The sequence below is a fragment of the Peromyscus californicus genome, unplaced genomic scaffold (assembly GCF_007827085.1).
Source record: "Peromyscus californicus insignis strain IS unplaced genomic scaffold, ASM782708v3 Scaffold_12__1_contigs__length_115047231, whole genome shotgun sequence".
NCBI classification, from domain to species: domain Eukaryota; kingdom Metazoa; phylum Chordata; class Mammalia; order Rodentia; family Cricetidae; genus Peromyscus; species Peromyscus californicus.
In genome coordinates this window covers 60,445,331-60,461,256 of record NW_026294413.1, presented here as the reverse complement: position 1 = coordinate 60,461,256, position 15,926 = coordinate 60,445,331, and the positions used below count along the sequence as shown (strand labels likewise).

The 15,926-nt window shown below is 49.5% G+C and overlaps 1 protein-coding gene across 3 annotated transcripts in view; it reads right to left on the bottom strand.

The window, feature by feature from the left end:
- Nucleotides 1-319: 319 nt before the first annotated feature.
- The window catches only part of Gata4 (GATA binding protein 4), a 37,105-nt gene continuing 21,498 nt past the window's right edge, over nt 320-15,926 (bottom strand). For 2 of the 3 annotated variants that reach the window (XM_052734253.1, XM_052734254.1), the window contains 5 exons: nt 5,259-5,425; nt 4,323-4,448; nt 3,369-3,456; nt 1,465-1,622; nt 320-502 (listed from right to left, as the gene is read on the bottom strand). In XM_052734253.1, the coding sequence (XP_052590213.1) occupies nt 320-502; nt 1,465-1,622; nt 3,369-3,456; nt 4,323-4,448; nt 5,259-5,425 (722 nt within the window). Of the gene's footprint in view, nt 503-1,464; nt 1,623-3,368; nt 3,457-4,322; nt 4,449-5,258; nt 5,426-15,926 lie in introns of those variants that run through there. The other variant, XM_052734255.1, reaches the window with a different exon arrangement.

The window sequence follows — 15,926 nt, the reverse complement described above, 5'->3', positions numbered from 1 at the left end:
GTCTCTGTCCTGGACAGGCAGGTGGAGAATGAGAAAGAAGTCTCCTGCTACATTGAAGAGCCTCACTGTGCTGCGCTCACAAGGAAGGTGGGCTCGTCTCTAAGAATGCAGGCTCTTTCCAGTGCTCCACCTGGAAAAGGTGTCTGAAGAAACCCAGCACCCACATCCCTAAGCGATTGTCAACAACTTCAAGTTCTACCCAGTTGTTCTTCGGGAGTTGTTCCCAGACAAAGGGGCTGGCCAATGTGCCCCAGCCGCAGACTTTGCTGGCCCCCAGGTCCCAAGTCCGAGCAGGAATTTGAAGAGGGAGAGGGGATGATTACGCGGTAATTATGTCCCCATGACTGTCAGCCAGGACCAGGCTGTTCCAAGAGTCCTGCTTGGAGCTGGCCTGTGATGTCTGAGTGACAGGAGATGCATAGCCTTGTGGGGAGAGCTTCAGGGCCGACAGCACTGGATGGATGGAGGGCCCGTGGCCGGACACAGTACTGACAGAGAATGCCTGGAAGGCAGAAAGCACAGTGAGCCAGTAGGATGTTCCTGGGCGACCAAGGACCAGGGCTCAGGAGAGGATGAGGGAGTAAGCACTCAGCTGTTCCCCTAGGCCCTAGGGCCCAGCTGCAGGGGTCCGTGTGCTTCCACAGTGGCTCCTGAGCACAGTGTAAGCACAGCCATAACCCAGGAGTTTTGTGCTGCTGTGTTTTTTTTAAGGCTCTGACAGCCATAGGAGACACTCTCATCACCACTCCCGGGTCAAACAGAGGTCTTCCTGGTCAGATTGAGGTCATCCTGTCCATCTTGAAAGGGTCCTGGCACTTTTGTTTCTGTGGAACCAGGCTCTCTCTGGTTCACTCTGATGGTAGAATGCTCAAACAGCCTCTCACAATTAGAGGTAGTGGGGCTGGAAAAAAGAAACTGTGACTTCCTTATCCCCAGAGAGGCAGAGGAACAGCACCATCATACCTTCAAGAGGGCATGGTCCCCTGCTGGGCCATCCTGGAAGGCTCTCAGGCAGCTGGAGCTTATGAAAATAGCTTCCTGCCTACCACTCACCCACCCTGCCCTCTGTGGTTCCCAAGCCTGTGCCCGGCTAACAGGGTCCTCCTGGCTTCTCCTCTGAAAAGCCTTCAAGGCCGAGGTCAAATCACTTTAAGCTCTAGGGTCCAAGTTTGCTTCCAACCCCAACACCCAAGTCTGACTCAGGGAGTAGTTGTGCACATGCATCCTGGGTGCAGTCCCTGCATCCTTCTTCTTCCCAAGGACCACAGCACAGGGACGATGCTAACCATGTGGTATTCCTTGTGTCCAAATCGTCACCGCTGATGGACAGGAGATACCAAGGACTCAGAGGCTGGGCTCTTTGGAGCTCAGCAGCTCAGGGTCAGGCTACAGCTTCCCTCCCAAGGCTGACCTGGCCACTAGGAATCTAGAGTCTATTCTCCATTAGCCCGGTCACACACCCACCTGGGATATGGAGGTACTGTGCCCATAGTGAGATGACAACCCAGGCTCTGTCTTGATGGGGCGCATCTCTTCACTGCTGCTGCTGCTGCTGGTGGTGGTGGCGTTGCTGGAGTTGCTGGAGGCATTGCTGGTGGGAGGGAGGCTCTCACCAGGAGGACCTGCAAGGAGGCAGAGTCAGGAGACCCAGTCCAGCTGCAGGGACAGAGGCCCTATTTACATTTGCTGGGGACAAAAGCAAGGATCCTTATGGTGAAGAACAGCGGTTCTCAGAATCGCACAGAAGCATCCAAATTCCAAGGAGACTATTGTAGCTTCTTAAAACAGTGTCTGATGTAGTCCAGGCTGGTCTCAAACTCACTCTGTAGTCAAGGATGCCATTGCACTGGTTTTCCTGCCTCCACCTCCTGAGTGACTATGCCACCACTCCCAGTTTATGGAGTGCTGGAGACTGAAGCCAGGGCTTCGTGTGTGCTAAGTACTCACTGAGCTACATCCCCAGCCCCAAGGGAACTTTTTCAAAAGACTCATGGCTCTAGATCCATGAGCTCCGGAGACCACATTCTGTTTGGGGGTTCCACACTCTCAGTGTTGGTTTTAAATGTAAACTATCTATTTCAGGATACTGCCGGAGGGTTCTCGGACAACAACCTATAATGAACCATATTAATTTCTCTGTAGCAAAATGTGAACAGCCACACTGCTTGGGATAAGTGGAGATTACAAATGGCCTGTGCCACTCCAGAACGGGTCCTGCTACAGAATTTATTTTTCCTGGATTCCGACTTAGAGGTTGAGGGCTACACACCTGAACCCAGGGGCTCTGCTGCAGCCACAGTCCAGGAGGCAGAAAGAGGGTAGGACAGGACCCCTGGGGAGTAGCAGAAGGTTCAGGTAGGAAATACTTCTTCCAGAAGCCCCTGTTTAATGTAGGAACCTAGAATGCTGGCCATGCCTTTGGTGGTAAAAATGGGCAACTGCCTGCTTGGCACCTGTGAGAAGGTGAACTGTCCATATCACATGAGCCATTTCATTTCCTCTGCCAAAGCCAGTCACATCCCAGTTTGGTAGTGTGGAGCACAGAAGGCTCTGGGTAGGGGACATTAGTGGCCCCCCTCATATATATGTAATTTATTTTATTTTATGTTCATTGGTATTTTGCTTGCATGTGTGAACTGGAGGTGTGAGTCAGCATGTAAGTGCTGGGAATTGAATCTGGGTCCTCTGGAAGAGCAGTCAGTGCTCTTAACCACTGAGCCACCTTTCCAGCCTTGTAACCCCCTTATTAATCTAGAAATTAAGAAGGCATTGCCAGGTGTGTCGGCTCATGCCTATAACCCAAGCACTTAGGGGGCTGAGGCAGGAAGGTCCTGAGTTCAAGGTTACTCTGAGTCACATAGAAACTAGGAAGACAGAACAGCATATTGAACAGACTATTAATCCCGGAGTGAACATTCCAGATCCCAGTCAATAGCGATGTGATTTTAAGTCATTACACTTGAGCCCCAGTTTGTTTATTAGGAAGACAGACTAACAGACTGCTTCTGTGGGGTCTTGAGGAGACCCCTGAAGGAATGTGTGCAGGTTCAGAGCACTATGTGACATTAACGTTCCCCGATTATAAATCAATCTGTCAGGAGCATGGCTAATGGGAACTTGTCTGATTTGATCACAGCATCAAAGATGGGGGCCAATGAGCAACATTACTCTCTCAGGCCCCACACTGGTCCAACCAGCCTATTGTAAGGTACTGCCTTCTTTGCTGGGTTATCTTTCTGTCCTGAGAGAAGAGGTTGGAGGAGGAGGTTACCACCCTACCCTGGCAGCCTACCAGAGCAGGCATGGTTCTCGAATGCTCTGGGAATGCTTGACTTGTTTACATACTCACACACAGACCTATTCCTCACCTGCTGTTGTCTTAGATTTATTCAGGTTCTTGGGCTTTCGTTTTCTGGTTTGAATTCCCTCCTTCCGCATTGCAAGAGGCCTGGGTACCTGAAAGGGTGGAAGTTAATAATATGAATTTCCATTTGCAGATGTCTGGTATGGTATTGAAACTCCCTCCTTCCCTCCCTCCCTCCCTCTCTCTCTCTCTCTCTCTCTCTCTCTCTCTCTCTCACACACACACACACACACACACATTAAATGAAGGTCTGTAAAAGAAGCAGCATGTGGATTCTATTCTTGAGGGAAGACAAATGAGACCTTGTTGTAGATTACTATTTTAAGATGTGTTGCATTCATTTATGCTGTGGAACATTTGTTTAACGATGTAAAGATGTGTTGCATTCTTTTATGTTGCATTCAACTCTGTGAAGCTGTGTTACTTTGCCTGTCTAAACCACCTGATAGTCTAATAAAGAGCTGAATGGCCAATAGCAAGGCAGGAGAAAGGATAGGTGGGGCTGGCAGGCAGAGAAGGTAAATAGAAGGAGACATCTGGGCGCGGGGGGGGGGGGGGGGGGGGAAGATCAAAGAACCAGAGAGAAAGGAGGAGGACTTCAGGGGCAAGCCACCCAGCCACCCAGTCATCCAGCCATCCAGCTACACAGCCAGACATGGAGTAAGAAGTAAAAAGGTATACAGGAATAGGGAAAGATAAAAGCTCCAAGGCCAAAATTAGACAGTATTATTTAAAGTTAAGGAAAGCTGGCTAGAAACAAGCCAAGCTAAGGCCAGGCATTTAAATTAAGAATAAGCCTCTATGTGTGATCTATTTGGGAGCTGGGTGGTGGTCCCCCCAAAAGAGCAAAAACAACCAACAAGACCTGCAGAATGGAAATGGAGGAGACTCCCATCAGGCAGAGCTGAGAGGGGGCATAGGTAGGGCATAGGCAGGGCAGAGCAGGGCATCCACTCACCCCGTGGAGCTTCATGTAGAGACCACAGGCATTGCACACAGGTTCACCCTCGGCATTGCGGCGCCACAGCGTGGTGGTGGTGGTCTGGCAGTTGGCACAGGAGAGGCCTACCCGGCGCGAAGCGGACTATAACATAGACAGAAAGGAAGTGTTTTGTGTCTAGCAGGGCTAAGCCAGAATGGTCTCATGTGAGCCCTGAGGCCAGTCTTGGCACTGTCTCTGGGAATCTAGACCACTCATAGGAATAGAGCCAAACCAGAGAGGGACCCCAGGGTATGGCATGAATGACCTGGACACTGTCAACAGAGAATCTCTTCCCCAAGGTGGAGCTCATAGATGCCAGTGTCTGTGTATAGAGTGAGGAACTTGATGGGCCTCAAAGAGGAAGCTTCAAGATTTATCTCTCTAGTCCCCTTCGCTGTCGTACACCAAAGTGGGTTGGTATTGGTCAGAGTCAGGTGGAAAAAAAAAGCAGCAGCACAGATACAGACAGCAACTATCTGGCCCCAGTTCCAGGCCTCCCCAGCCAGGACCCACACCCACTGCTCTGCCTTCTTGGACTGTAGGGGATCAAATGAAAATATGACAACTTTTGGTTTATGTTGGCCTTCAAGACAAAGGGACTGGACTGGAGATCGAGAGGCCTGGATCTGGCTCCCTGTGGCTGGGACCACTCACCTCTCTGAGCTTCATTTTCTACTATTGCATGGTGATAGGGCTGTAATAGCTGGGCCTGTGTCTTTGAAGTGAGCCCAAGCTCACTCTAAAGGTGTGAGAAGCTCCCTGCTTCCTCCCACCTACCTAACCCCTCAGCTCAGATCCTCCAATTCCAAAATTTAAAGCTGGGCAAGAGTCGCAAAGCCAGGAACAGAGAGGAGGGTTGAAGCTGGGTGCTCTCCAGGCTGGTGGGCCTGAGTCACAGAGATGCTTGCTTACCAGCCGGCGCTGAGGCTTAATGAGGGGTCGGTTGATGCCGTTCATCTTGTGGTAGAGGCCACAGGCATTGCACAGGTAGTGTCCTGTCCCATCTCGCCTCCAGAGTGGGGTGGACATGGCCCCACAATTGACACACTCTCTGCCTTCTGAGAAGTCATCAAACATATCTACGGGGGGGGGGGGGGGGACACAGGAGAAAGGACGCAAATTATTACTTCGTTGTTTTGCTCGGAGATCTTTCTAGAAAGATCTAGAAAGAGACCTAGAAAGCAAGGCTAGATGTCTCCCCGGGAGATTCATTCTTCCTTGGTCAGGACTGCAAAGTGAGTGGGTTCTACTCTGCCATCCAGATGCAGCAGAGCTGCCTGAGGAAGAGTCATCAGCTGCCTAGACTAGAGGGGACACTTGTGCGTCCAGATCTTGCCTCTAGTGTCTTCATGGCATCCACCTAACCTACTCAGAGACTTTTCTTCGTTTTCCTTTTCAAAAGTATGGCTGTGTGATGATTTGAACTTGAAATGTCCCCACAGGCTTATGTTGGGCACACCTGTTCCCCAGCTGGTGGCACTATTTTGGGAGACTGTGGAACCCAGCTAGGAGGTGGGGCCTGGTTGGCAGAAGTCGATCACTCAAGATTATACCGGGCCCCTTGTTCCTTCCCTGTTCTGCTGCCTTCTGGTCTACTGCACTCCGAGAACCCCCTACAGTGTGCTGTCATTCCACCCACTCTGCCGTGCCTCCCTCACCACAGACTGAATCCCTACGAAATCATAAGCTAAAATCACTCTGTCTTCTGTTAAGCAGCTTCCCTGGGTATTGCAATCATAATAAATGCAAAAAAAAAAAAAACCAAAACAAAATAAAAAACCTCATACGGATTATTTTTCCTTTTGGGTAAACATATTTACATTATAGGATAATTAGTGTTAAAACATGTAAAGAAAATACAGGTCACAACCAGTGTTGGGAGCATGTTACTTCATTCTATCCTTTGTAAGACTTTCTATGTTGACACGTACTTTTGCCTCATTGAGGTCAAGCGATATGGCCAGCCTATCTTGCTTTGTTTGCTTAGTGTCCTAATGTGTTACCACATTAGAAATGTATTATAAACGCATTTCAGCACAGTGGAATCACCCATCTTTGAAATGCGCCCCCTCTCACTTTTCAGTAACTGCTGAATCTCTGGCTAGTTTCGGATGTTTGTTTTGTAAACACTGGTCTCTTTGTAGGTAAACCCCCGCGAGGAGTTTCTGGCTATCACCTTGAGTACTGCCCCAGAAGGAGAGTTTCTAGGTCACAGAGACTAGCGGTCTATTTACATTCTTAAATTTATCGGTCACTTAGTTTTCCTGCTTGTGCCGGTTAGCTTTAACTGTCAACTTGACACCTCAGAACTATTGTCAACTAGAATTACCTCAGAAAAGAGTCCCTGTGAGGGACGGCCTACCTGGGGTGGGCTGTGAGCATGTGTATTGTCTGAATTAAGTTCACTGATACGGAAAGACCCTGCCTAGCATAGGCAGTACCAGTCCCTGGGCAAAGACTTCTGAACTGTTCTTTTTTTTTTTTTAAATTCGGAGCTGAGGACCGAACCCAGGGCCTTGCGCTTGCTAGGCAAGCACTCTACCACTGAGCTAAAGCCCCAACCCCCTGAACTGTTCAAGAGTAAAGAAAAGGAGCGCAAGCAAGCAGGCAAGCATGTGTGCATGCATGCATTCATTTCTCTCTGCTCCTGACTGTGGATGTGCCTTAAGCTCCTGCTGCTGTGACTCCCTACAATGATGGACTGTAACCCGGAATTGTAACCTAAAATAAACCCCCTCTCTCTTCTCCATTTCTTTTTTTGTCAGGGTATTTTATCACAGCAACAGAAATGAAACCAGCATACTACTTTTAACATCTATGCATGACCTTATGTTATGGTTTGCCATTTTTCCTTGTATATGGCACAGACAATAAAGACAGCTAATTTAATCCACTGCACCAGTCCAGTCCAGTCCAGCAGACGGGAGTGTCAGCCCTCCCCCAGAAGGCTGCTTTTATCTGTCCCCCTTCATTCAGTAGCCCCTTCCTTTCTCTTCCATGTCTGCAGAATTCTACAGTTGGTGAACCCCTCATGCCCCTTCTCCTTGCCTGAGTGAGAGGGGTAGGCTTGGTTTTCTCACTCCCTTTGACCTCTATAAAGCCTGCTTAAAAACTTCCAGAAGTCTCTCTGCCTCATGCCATCTAAGTTTTCTCTCCCTAAGCAATAGCCACCTTGGTCTCCGGATTGCCCTTGTCCTGATACCAGGCCATGCTGAGTTTCTTCTCTGGGGAAGCCATCGGTACCCCTTAGAAGGCAAGATTAAAGGTCTATCCCTCCTTCAGGCCCCAGCCCTGGGGTTTAAGACTGCACAGTTTGCCAGCTTCACTGTTCAGTAATCAGCTCTAAGGGAATGTTGGCTGGAAGAGGGTAGGGTGCCCTCCCATAACTCTGGGTATACAAACAGTCATTTACACCTGCAAACAGGTAGTAGTGTGTCCATACCAAGCAAACAATGTTACAGGTGTGAGGGGCTGTTTACTCAGGCCAGGGAGTTAAGGAAAGCCAGCACGGAGAGGCAATTTTCACACCTGTGTCACATTGAAGGCCCTTCATCAAGGTCACCTGCCTCCAGAGGTGACTCTTGTCCATGGTCTGCTCTCTGCCGGGTCACCACCATGACCACCAGCACCAGCACCTTGCCGGTGGTCTGTGTGGTCTGTCAGCCTTGCTTTTTCTTCTCAAGCCCTCTGAGAGCAGTAGAAAGGGCAGGAGCTCCTAGAGCCAATATCCTGCAGGGCCCAGAACTAGCCCTTCATTTGCCATGAACACTAGATGGCAGTACAGCCTCAAGATTGAAGCAAGACCACAGACGACAAGTTAAATCGCACCATGGGGGAGAGGACTTGGTTCATCCTTCTAGTCCAAACCTACGACAGCCCTTCGATTGTTTTTCTTTGCCTTGAAAAAGTTACATCCCAAAGATGGCAGAGTATAAAACACACCCCTATTTAACCGTCAGCCTGCTTCCGGCGGTTTGTGAACCATCTCACCTCCCCTGGGCCTCTACTACAGAAGGAAACCCGAGATCCTGTCGTTTCAGCTCAGCAATGTCTCAATGTGTTTCTCCAACGGGTAAAGATGCTCACACCAGCTTCTGTCTCACTCTGGCTCATTTAAACTCCAGGGTGAACCCCCCCCCCCCCCCCCCGCGATCTGTTGCTGTTTCTGAGAGGGAAGATTCCCGCTTTTCTTCACTCCTAGCACATTACACGTATGCATATATTATGGAGGGAATTAATAGCATCCCTGGGTACGTCCTCTTGCTACTCACTCACCCTTCCCTGCTCTGAGGCCTCAACACAAAGGTTGACCTGGGAAGCTCATGGAGGTACAGCTCAGGTTATGCATTCTAGCAACTGTTTTCCTGCCCAGATAAAGTCACCAGGCATCGGCAAATATGTATTTGTCACCCACAAATATTTACCAAACACCTGTGATTTAAGCAGGACAACACAGATGCCACAGGAGCTAAGAGGGTGCCCTGCTCTCGGAATGCTAATGACCTAGTTTAACAAACTGGGCCTGAAAATCAGTAAGTGAGTGACAAGATGACTCATTCCATTTTCAGAACTCTCAAGGGGCTATGGGATTCATGACGGGTACCACTGGTCTAGGATAGGAAATGTGGAAGTCCAACTCAGATAGACCTGTCAGTGTAACTCAGGAGCCAAAAAAGGGAACCGTGCAGGAAGCAAAGACCATGTTTCCTCAAGACGCCTAGCCAGGCATACCTGTGTACATATTCCGTCACAAAATTTACTACCCAACCAGTTCAATGAAATTTGTATTTCCAAAAAAGATTTATTTTATGTGTATGAGTATTTTGCCTACATGTATGTATCTGTGTATGTATGTGTACTGTGTGTGTGCCTGGTACCGGCAAAGGTGAGAAGGTATTAGACGCCCTGGAACTAGAGGTACTGATGGTTGTGAGCCACCATGTGGGTTCTGCCCACCGCCGAGCCATCCCTCCAGCCCCTGCGTGGAGACTTTCAATGATTAGTACAGAGGACATGTAATGGAAGAGCAAAATGCTGACCCTGGCACACAAACAGAAAACCAGAATGTGCAGTACGTCCTGTAGAGTGGTGGCCCCAGAGACGACAGAAGACAGCTTTGACTGGACTGATGGTGGGGGCTTTTGTTTTCATGAAAGCACTGGTCGACAACATCCTACCTACTCATTTTTAAAATTCTGAGTTTGAAAACAAAGAAATCTGATCCCCAAACAGCTCTCATCACTCCCCTTGGGAGGGGGCATTTTATGTCTGTCTCACACAGAAATACACTCCCCTTGCCCCTGGGTAAGAATGCTTAGCATTTACTTTGGGGGAGAAGGGGTGCCGGGCTGTGAGCCCCAAGTCAGCACCTCTTACTCCTTCACAGGAAAAGCACAGGGTGTAACTTCCCAGAGGGCCCAGCCATGGCTCCAGCTGGTGACAGCCTGTCTCTCAGTCCCACCCCTCTCCAGTACAGGCACTGGTCCACCCACTGGGGAGCAGTGGGAATCCAACCCCGGGAGAGTGGGTCAGCATCTCTGCTACTCTGAGAGGACAGTCTTGTAATAATAGCTGTAAAGTACTTTGCAAATAAGAGGAAAAACTTCCAACAATGGCTGTGGAGTGCTCTGCAAACACCCAGTGAGATAACGATGATGGATTATTGTTCTGTGGCTGGAGAAGAGGGGCAGAGGGAGCGGGAAAGACCAGGGACAAGGAAGACAACCAGGGAGAAGTTGAGAGAAGACTTGGAAATCTAATGCTTTCAGGCATGGATGAGGTCAGACTCATCCACCAGATTCCCAATTCAAGTTTGAGGCTGCAAGCTACAAACACTGGAAGAGAAAGTTCACACTCTGTACGTTGGGGTTCTCAGAGTTGCTGCTCATGGGAAATGGAACGTTTTCCTAATCCCAAAGATGGGCACCTAACTCCTCACTACCATCCCATGTCTTACTTTAAACATCTCTCTTTTAAACAGGAATACATTACTGAAGGATGGATATTCCTAGAAATCATGGCAAGCTACACCCATCTAAGGGCCTGGAAGGAAAATGGGGCCCTGACTTCCTTCCCTAAGGCTGATGCAATCAAAGGTCGGGACTCAACCTACCCATGACCTGCTCCATTCCTCCTATGGAACTCACCCATCTGGCTCTGCAAATCACAGACAGCAAATGTGGGCTGGGAGAAGGACGGGAGGAGTTGAAAGGGAGAGAGAAAGGAGCAAGGCCAGGTCGTGGCCAGCAGCACCCCTCTGGGCACTGTGGAGAGCAGCAGAGCAGTGCTGCCCCTTGACCTTTGGGAAACAATCCCAGGTAGCTGATGCTGCATCGATGGTTGGCACTTGAGTGTAACCCAGGCCCTGACCTGCTTTGGAGGTGCCCTTTGGCCTCTCAGTTGCTGCTGGAGAGCTGAGTCTTGAGCCAGAGCCCATGCTGGAAGAATTCTTGCTCTCCTGTTTGGGTATCAGCTTGATGCAGCCTCTCCTGGACTTCTGCAGCTCCAACTCTTACCCCGTGTCTATTATATACTGATTCCTGTGACAAATGCTGAACACATAGGCATGGCAGAAAAATTGGAGCAAAATCTCTGTCCCAAGGTGCATTGGCCCAGCCGAGAAGACACAGCCCCAAACAGAGAATTCCATTAAATGGGGCATACTGCAGTGAATCTGGCCTTCAGTACCCTCTCTCCACTTCCACTGTCCTAGATCACCATGTCGTCTATTCAGAGAAGGGTGACACACCACACAGTGATAATGCCCATGCTCAGAGTGACTAGCTATCAGGGTTAGGAAAAGGGCCAGAAGAAGAAGTCAAAAAGGAGAATCTTTGGGGTAAAACAAGATACAGTCTAGGCAGAGTGCAAAGGGACCTTTCTCGGGGACCAAGGGACTTCAGGAGAGAAGTCTGCAGCCCCACCCAAATGTCCCATGTTGAACCCCAACCTCACACACATCCAAGGTTCAGCAGATTGGGCCTGGGCTTCCTGACAGGCCTCAATTCATCCCCCATGGCTGGCGCCTGGGTCTGGGGCACAAGAAACAAACAAACCCCAGGATTTTTCTGGCAGCTGCTGAGCTTCGTCTCTCTGGGCTTCGTCAGGCTGCAGCAGAAGCCTGTGACAGGAAGCTGGCTGGCCGTGAGGGCCACAGCTCCTATGGCGCTCAGACAGTGTTGAAGCATCTATTTTAGAAACCCTGGGACTCTGAAACAGAAGTGGTTACACAGCCAGGCCTCGGGGGTGGACCCTGTGAAGACCGCCCTAGCCTCTGCTTCTGGAGCTGAGAAGCATAATGCCAACGTCCATGTGAGGACTCTAGGGTCCTGAAACATCATATACAGGCAAGGACATTCTCGAAGAGAGGGAGGGAGGGAGGGAAAAAAACTCTCCAAAGTGAAGAGGAAGGAAAGAAGGGAGGGGAGGGGAGGGGGAGTTAGACAGGAGAGGAAACTGAAGCACAAATGACCACAGAGACCCTTTCAGCTACTGCTAAGAGCTCGTACTCACACACTGCACACTCTCCACTATGCAATCCTGTCACTGCAGCGATGAAGGCAGGAAGGAGGAAGCAATTCTTTTTCCTCCAAGGACCAACAGCTCTTCCCTCAGAAAGTCCGACAATCCCAACTATCTATTCCTGCTCCTACCTGGCCTGTCACCGTTGGGTCAGGGTTAGAGGTCAGCCCAGGGCAGAGAGCAACTAAGGAACGATCTATAGCTGTGGCTGAGAAAACAGAGGTATCGTTTGCTCCCTACTGATCTTGTGGCTTTTCTGCCTGTCCCAACCCTCTCTGCCCAGAGTCTATATATGGCCGTTTGTCCAAAACTCGGTCTCAAGAAGATATGTTAGAAGGAGGGCCTAGAGAAGCCCAGGACCCAAATATAACGTCTCAGAGGCTTTCAGAGTCATTGCCCTGTAGTGTACCCACAAGACCTCCAGGAATACGACAAGAAAAGGCTTCCTTGTGGAGTACAGGATCCACCACAAAGCTCCAGGAGACCATGCATGTGTGCCTCAGTGGTGATTCTGTTCTGGACACCTGTGTACCACAGAGCTGGGCCCATGCAGGACACAGGAAGCATGATGGTATCAACACAATGTCCTTTGTCTCAGCCAGACCCTTCCAGATAAGGAGCTTATAGGACGCCAAACACATGGTTCACAAAATCTTGCCATCACTGTTTCTCTGGTGAGCGGTAACACCCCAGAGCCCTCCAGGCTTCAGGGTAACAGCCGTCAGTTCAACTACACCCACAGAGTCCTGATGAATGAACAAGCAAAAGGCTTCCTGGACTCGGCCCAAGGTACCCTCTTTTCCCTGGCCGTGGCCATCTGACAGCCATGCAGCTCCCTACACCTTCCCCGATAGGCTCATGACAGATTGCAAGCCTCCTGGAGAGTACTATGGTGAAGGTGGTCCTAAAGCCAGGAAGTGGGGTGCTTGCATTTTCATGAATCTTCAGAGGAAATCAAGGTCCAGAGAAGGCAGGTGACCTGAGAGGTAATGCCACTCCCAGAAAGGTCGGTGACCTGATCCTGCCCTCCCCCACGCTGCTGTCCTCTGGGTCACTCCACTTGCAGTCCTCTGCACACGACATGAGCTCAGTGTACAGTGACCCATGGGACTCGAGAGAGAACTGAACCTCCAAGTGTCTTACAGAGCAAAAGATCCCCAGGAGGGGGATGCAGATTTGAGTGACACTCTGTCCTTGGCCATACTCATACTGGTCTGGGAGGCTGTCTATGCAGCAGAGGTTTGCAAGTACCCAGCTGCACACACATGTATAAGCAATGTGTGCACACGTATAACTGTGTTTAATGGATATGTGTCTGTAAAAAAGAACACCACACCGCACTAACCACCACTCCAACAATTCACTGGAATATTCTCCAAAGAGGGAAATTTTTATTTTAAATATTTTCATGGCAAAATACAGGAAATGACCCAAGTGCTCAATGATCAGGAGCAAGAAAGAAAAACAAGTTTCAGTCAAGAAATAAAAATTTGGAGTTTTTTTAAAAAGTTATATTAAAATTATTGAGATTTCCTTCCTCAAACACGACTTAAAGTAATTAACTAGGCAATCAATCAAACAAGTAAGTCTCCTTAATATGTGAAGGATGGGGCATATCTACTCCCCTCCCCCTTTAACTTTTTGGATATTCACATCTCAAAATCGAGGGAAAGGGCCAGTCATGGTGGTGCACACCAACAATCCCAGCACTTGGGAAGTGGAGGCAGGAGGAATAGGTGTTCAAGACTGCCCAAAGCTCTATTGCAATTGTATCATCCGGAGACACATGCGACTCTGTCTCAAAAGACAAGTAAACAGGGGTCCATGAGAGGGCTCGGCCAGTCAAGGCACTTGCTGACGAGCCTGATGACCTGAGTTTGATCCCTGGAACCCACACGATAGGAGAAAAGCAATTCCTGAAAGCTGCCCTCTGACTTCCACAGGAGAGCCACGGCATGCCCATGAGGGGCCACAAAAATAATAAATAAATGGGTGAATAAATGCCTCCCACAAAGTACCGCCTCCTCAGGACCAGGATTCTCCTGTCCAGAACAGTAAACTCATCCAGCTCAAGTATCCACCATGGCATCGTGTTTCCTGCAGAGGGAAAGGGAACGAACGCTCTCCCTACAGAGGACAATCCCGGCAGGTGTGAGAATGGATGTACAGCTTATCAAAGGATGCTGCCAACCACACTGTGGACAAAGTCCAGCCCTGGTCCCGTCTCCTCCAGTCACTGGGTGTGTGCCAATGTCCCTTCCTGGCCTACCTCCATCCTTTCATGGTGCCCTGGGAATGGGGTGGGAAACAAGCATCCCAGGCATGATGAGGAGTGTGACAGGAAGCATGACACAGCCCAGTATTACAAGTATACACGGTGTGTGCAGTTTGATCCAACTACGCCACGTCTATGTATGCTGTGAGCGCACGGACCCTTGTGTAGATGGCGTCTGAGGAGGAGAGTCCTTTTCTGCAACAGCAGAAGGCTGGGAAGACAACACAAATATCCTTCCCTATGCAAATGGTGGTTGATTCAGTGAGCACACATACCAGGAAGCCTGAAGAACTCTGCATTGGTTTAAAAGCCTTACCTGTTTATGTTGTAAAACATCAGAAGCAAAGTACAGGGCAACACATACAACGCCTCTTACCAAAGGGAGAGAGAGCCTAGCGGTGTGTCTGTATTCACAGTGCAGACTCTGGAAGGATGGGGCAGGCACAGTAGTAAAAAGTCACTTCCTGAGAGTCATCTTGGTGGCTCAGGAAGACTTCTCACTTAACGCACCTTTTTTATACTGTGAATGTAATTCCAAGGAGCAGTGAATAATTATTTTGCATGGTCAGGAATGTGACTAAATATGCCACAGACTGCATCGTCCCTGCTCGGTGTAGTAGTAACATTTTGAAGTCAGACAGGTTTCATGTTCTGATTTTTTTCCATAAAAGTATCTTCCCATTTCACAAGTGAGAAAAGGAAATCCCTTCTCGAAGTGCTTCTCTGCTCTGCTGTCCTGTCGCCTTTCTCTGCCCCCTCATTCTGTACCAGAGTCCCATATGAGCTCCACAGGTCCCAGTTTCTAATAGCTCTCCTCGCCTGTGCATGGCACAGTTACATGAGTGCACATGGCCCCCAGTGCCGGTGGCTCTGCTCAAGCTCAGTTACACACATGCACAGGACCCTGGCTCCCTTACTTGGAAGCCTGAGACAGGCCTTTCCTAGGCGAGCAGGCTTCAGCCAGGCCACCATCACCATTTGCCTCTGCACCCCTTGCCAGGAGTAAGGTAGGCTGCCAGTCTAGACGGAAACACTGAACAAATTGCCAGGGTCGGTCCCCTGGGGATGAGACAATGGGTCTTGGGGGAAAGCCTTTTCCTTCCAGGCTGGCAGCCACTGTCAGAAGGAAAACAACTTCCTCTCTTGGACAGAATGGCAGCAGCCAGCCAGCCAGAGGGGAGATTTATGGAGATATAATGTGACCTCTTTATTGCCCTGGATGCTAGGGAGGTGTTTCAGGGGAGATTTACGCCTTTTCCGAGGGGAGGGGAGCCAGGGTGCTGAAATATATCCACCAAGTCTGTTTTCCCCTGTCGGGGTTTCTCGGGGATTACTTAATCAAACCAAGGTTAAGCCCCAATCGCCTGCACTTAACATCTTCGCCTGCTAATGTACCCAGTCACCCTGAAAAGCTGCAAGCTTTTTGCATGAAATATGGAGTCTTATGTGAGTCGGCAAGGTTGTTCTGTTCGGTTCTGAGTATAGTTAACAGAAAACAAAACAAAACGAAAAGATCAACTGCATTCTTCTATAGGGTCAGGAGACTGCCCCTCTCACCCCCACCATAAAAGAGGGTGTTATATAGAGGACTAAGCTTGGGGCTGGGGAGGTGGCCCAGCTGTTAAGAGTACTAGTTTGATTCCCAGCAGCATAGCGAACTGGTGTCTGTAACTGCAGTTCCAGGGAATTTAACCCTCTCTTCTGGCCTCCAAGGGCACCAGGCATACAGGCAGTGTGCAGACATACACGCAGGGAAAACAATCCATGCACATGAAATAAGTAAA